The sequence below is a fragment of the Pteropus alecto genome, unplaced genomic scaffold (genome assembly GCF_000325575.1).
Source record: "Pteropus alecto unplaced genomic scaffold, ASM32557v1 scaffold101, whole genome shotgun sequence".
NCBI lineage: Eukaryota > Metazoa > Chordata > Mammalia > Chiroptera > Pteropodidae > Pteropus > Pteropus alecto.
The window spans coordinates 5,178,266-5,181,769 of NW_006432945.1; the positions used below are offsets into that span (position 1 = coordinate 5,178,266).

At 45.2% G+C, this 3,504-nt stretch overlaps 1 protein-coding gene across 2 annotated transcripts in view; it reads left to right on the forward strand.

Moving 5' to 3' along the window:
* The window catches only part of CENPF (centromere protein F), a 50,734-nt gene extending 48,980 nt beyond the window's left edge, over positions 1-1,754 (forward strand). For both annotated transcript variants that reach the window (XM_006907724.3, XM_015586211.2), the window contains exon 20: positions 771-1,754. In XM_006907724.3, coding sequence (XP_006907786.1) covers positions 771-968 — 198 coding nt within the window. In that variant the 3' untranslated portion in view covers positions 969-1,754. The remainder of the gene's footprint in view (positions 1-770) is intronic.
* Positions 1,755-3,504: the final 1,750 nt, after the last annotated feature.

The following is a 3,504-nucleotide window of genomic DNA, read 5'->3' on the forward strand; positions in this document are numbered from 1 at the left end:
CTTCCTACTTGAATCTTCCCCTCTTGCCTTTGCCTTTGGTTAAGTGAAGCTTTTGTGCTCTTCATCTGTCTTTCTCCTCTTTCTCTTTTTGACCCCGTATCTTTCACTACTATGTAAACCTCAAAAAATCTTCCCTCTATCGGCTACCTCACCCCCTCATCTGCTTCTTTCTCTTAAAAGGCAGGACATCAGAAAGGGGTTTTACTGTCACTGGACTTTATTATCAGACAGCCACCCTTCTGCTGTACCCCAAATCCAACGCGAAAACGAAACTAAGCGTGGTTCCATGAGGAATAGGTTTTAGGTCGTTCGAATGTTGTAAATAGGCTTCCACCGCAGGAGGGTGGAGCTCCTCACTGGGGTTACAGTCCTTCGCGGACAGCAGGGGCTCAGGGCCAACGGAGGCTGGTGTGCGTTTTCTCTCTGCCGGGTAGTCCAGCACACTCTGGGCACTAGGGTGCAGAGGCAAAGAGGACATAGTCTTTGTCCTCACATAGCTTCCCTTCTGGTCTGAGAATGTCCCACCGCGTGGGGAGCAAGTCTCTGGCCATCAGAGTTCGCAAGGTGACTCCTCAGAGGTCTTGTCTGACACCCTCTTAGCCTCTCTGTTAGGCAGGCCTGTTCTTCCGAAAGAAGAAATAGTAAAACTGTGCACAGCTCATAGAAAAGAACGTACCTTAAAATTTGATGAGAAGATAAAGTATTGTATTTTTCATGCTTTGGAGATGTGAACGTGATTTAAAGCTCTGACCAAGATGCTTGTGTTGCAGGTCAAGGCTCTCCAGCGAAGCCCAGCGGACACAGGCACCGCCTTGTGGGAGCCCAGCGCGAGGTCCCTCCCAGCCGGTCACCTTCCTGCACAGAGCTCAGCTGACAGCCCCTACAAGGGCCTGAGGGCCAAACGAGGCCGGCTCGCCCCCAGCCCAGAAGCCGGCCCCGAGTCCAATGAGAACTGTAGGGTCCAGTAGGAGAGACCTCGTGTGTCAGGACCCCTGGCAGCGGCAGTAGTTGACTAGAAGGCAGCTTCCAGGGGCGCATCTTCAGTCAGGGAGCACGCGACAGGTGGCAAGAAGTCAATTCAAATCACAATATATGGCACTCGTTAGATCTTCTGTTGTAAGTCTTAGAAAAGGTAGGAGGCCGTGATCACCTAGTCGTCATCGGTAGCTCTGTGTGGTAACGTAAACATAGTAGAAAGCTTCTCGGTAATGTTCACTTAAGTGGCAGGCACTAAACAACAGCTTCTGTTCGTGTGTGGATTTTACACTAAAAAAAAAATGCCAAACACATTTTATACTTCCAATTAACAGCTCCCAGGAAAATGTAAACTTTTGCTTTATGATAACTTCCCATGAATAGTGTTAGGCCTGAAATAGTTTTAGATCGAGAATTTCTTTGAGCTGTGTAAAATGAAGGAAAACCATGCTGTGTGTTTTTAAGGAAAACATTTACACGTAGACACACATAGGTGTGTTCACCCTTCTCTTCCAGTGTGTTTTCTAAGCCTTTGCTTATGCAACCTGTACATATTTGTGTGTTCTGGTGATGGGAGTTGGTTGTTTATTTCCACTTAGCCTGGTTGCAGGCTCCTTAAAGGTGTAATATGTCAAGTTTTCTGTCATTGTGATGTTTCTTTTCTAAGACCATTTTCGTATGCCTTCTCACAAATGGTGGTCTTGTATTTAAATATGGCTCTTTTTCTAATAAAAATAAATCACCTCTGTTTTCTATAAAAAAGATTAAGTATAAATGCATTACGAACGTGGGTACCATTTGCTGTCAACTTCAGCAACCTCTTACAAAGGTAAACTTTTAACAAGTGATACTAGTATAGTTAGGGAGCATGTTCAGTTATGTTAAAAGACAGGACTTGGAATATGGGTCGTGAAGATCATATGGGAATATACTACGTCCAGCCAGTGCCCAGCACATTATGTGTCCCCGTTAAATCACATAAGCAAGGATACAAGCGTGTGGTACTGTCCAGCTCATTTTGATGACAGGGTTTTGAAAATCTGCAGGACTATGAGCCATATCAACCCTGACAACTTCAGCATTGGTCCTTGTGTCCTTGGATCAGGGTGAAAAAGCTTTTCAGGACATGAGCTAGTAAAAGATCATTTGCTCTTGGCTTTTGGTACGGATTGATGTATAAACCTTGACCAATACTCTCATTTATATGTTAAAATTGTCCTTTGCAGCATGGCCTCTCTTGTTGGACAGTGCTTCAATAACATTCAGCTACTTAGGATTCACATTCTGAAAGCCGATAGCCTAACTTCCCTCCTGTTTCAGTTGCTCGGGGGTTGTGGTCTGGTGCACTATTCTTATCATAAATCATCCCAAGGCTGCCATGCGCTCAAGGGCACGGCCCCGAGTAGACATCACTGGGACCAGGCCATCAGCTTTCTTGGCTGCCCCTGGTGACTGGAAGATTCCACTCAAAAGGTCTGCCCGAAGAGCTCTGTGGGTCCTTGAAAGCATCTTCTTTTTCTGGCTGGACTGTCGCTATTGCTCTTGTTACAGGGAGTGTCTGCCATGCCTTCCATTTTCATAATCATGGGGAATTGTTCATGGGGTTATAAGTGGACAGCCAGGACATTAAATATTCTTTTTCTCTGGCTAGCGATACTCGTGTGCTGTGAGCTCAGCAGCAGATAGGATGAAAAGTAATACACGATAGTCCCAACTCTGAAGTATGTAGTGAGTTCAGTGACAAATAAGATCCTAGCTGACAAATCATATGGAGAAGTAGACCAAGCCCAGAGGCCTAGGAATGGGATTCTCTCATCTGTACAATGAGGGGCTCGGCTGAGGCAATTCTTCTTGAATGGTTTGTAGGAACTGAGATGGCTTTGTGTTTTGGGGAATTATCAAGAGTCCAAAGAGACCGCATCTTCACTGAAAAGAGACTAAAACCCAACATTTAATGTAGCCTGATCTCCCAAGTCATCCCTGCACACACTAACCTCTGAGATTTATTTTTGGTTTCTCTCATTTGACCCCAGTCAAATTTATTTTGTTGAAACTATCAGATTTTCCCAGATTTATGTGAACCTGGAAAGAAGTCAGAGCCCGTCTTCCCAGGGGGGCGCCCTCTCTAGGAGGGGAGATCGGTTCCATTCCCCACAAAGACTAACTGCTGTTAGGGCAGCTCAAAAACGTTGATCTTAGAGTTTCCAAGCTCTTCCAAAGTTATTCTGGCAATGGCAGTACGTCTGCAAAGTAATTTAAGTGGGAGATAAACTACGGTCGATAATTTTAAGTTCTAGGTTTATTATGCCACAGTCAGAAGTTGCACTAATCATTGGCATATATTTCACATTGCTCTTCCGTGATTGAGAAAGGGGATACAACTATTTCTTCAGGAGGACACTAAGTGCTGGAGTGGACAGTTGAGCTCTGTTCTCCCTGCTACTTCTAGTCATAGATGAGACTAGAGGAAGGGGCTTTACGCTAGGTTCACTGACCGGAGAGAACGCTGAGAGAAGAGAATGTAGAGTG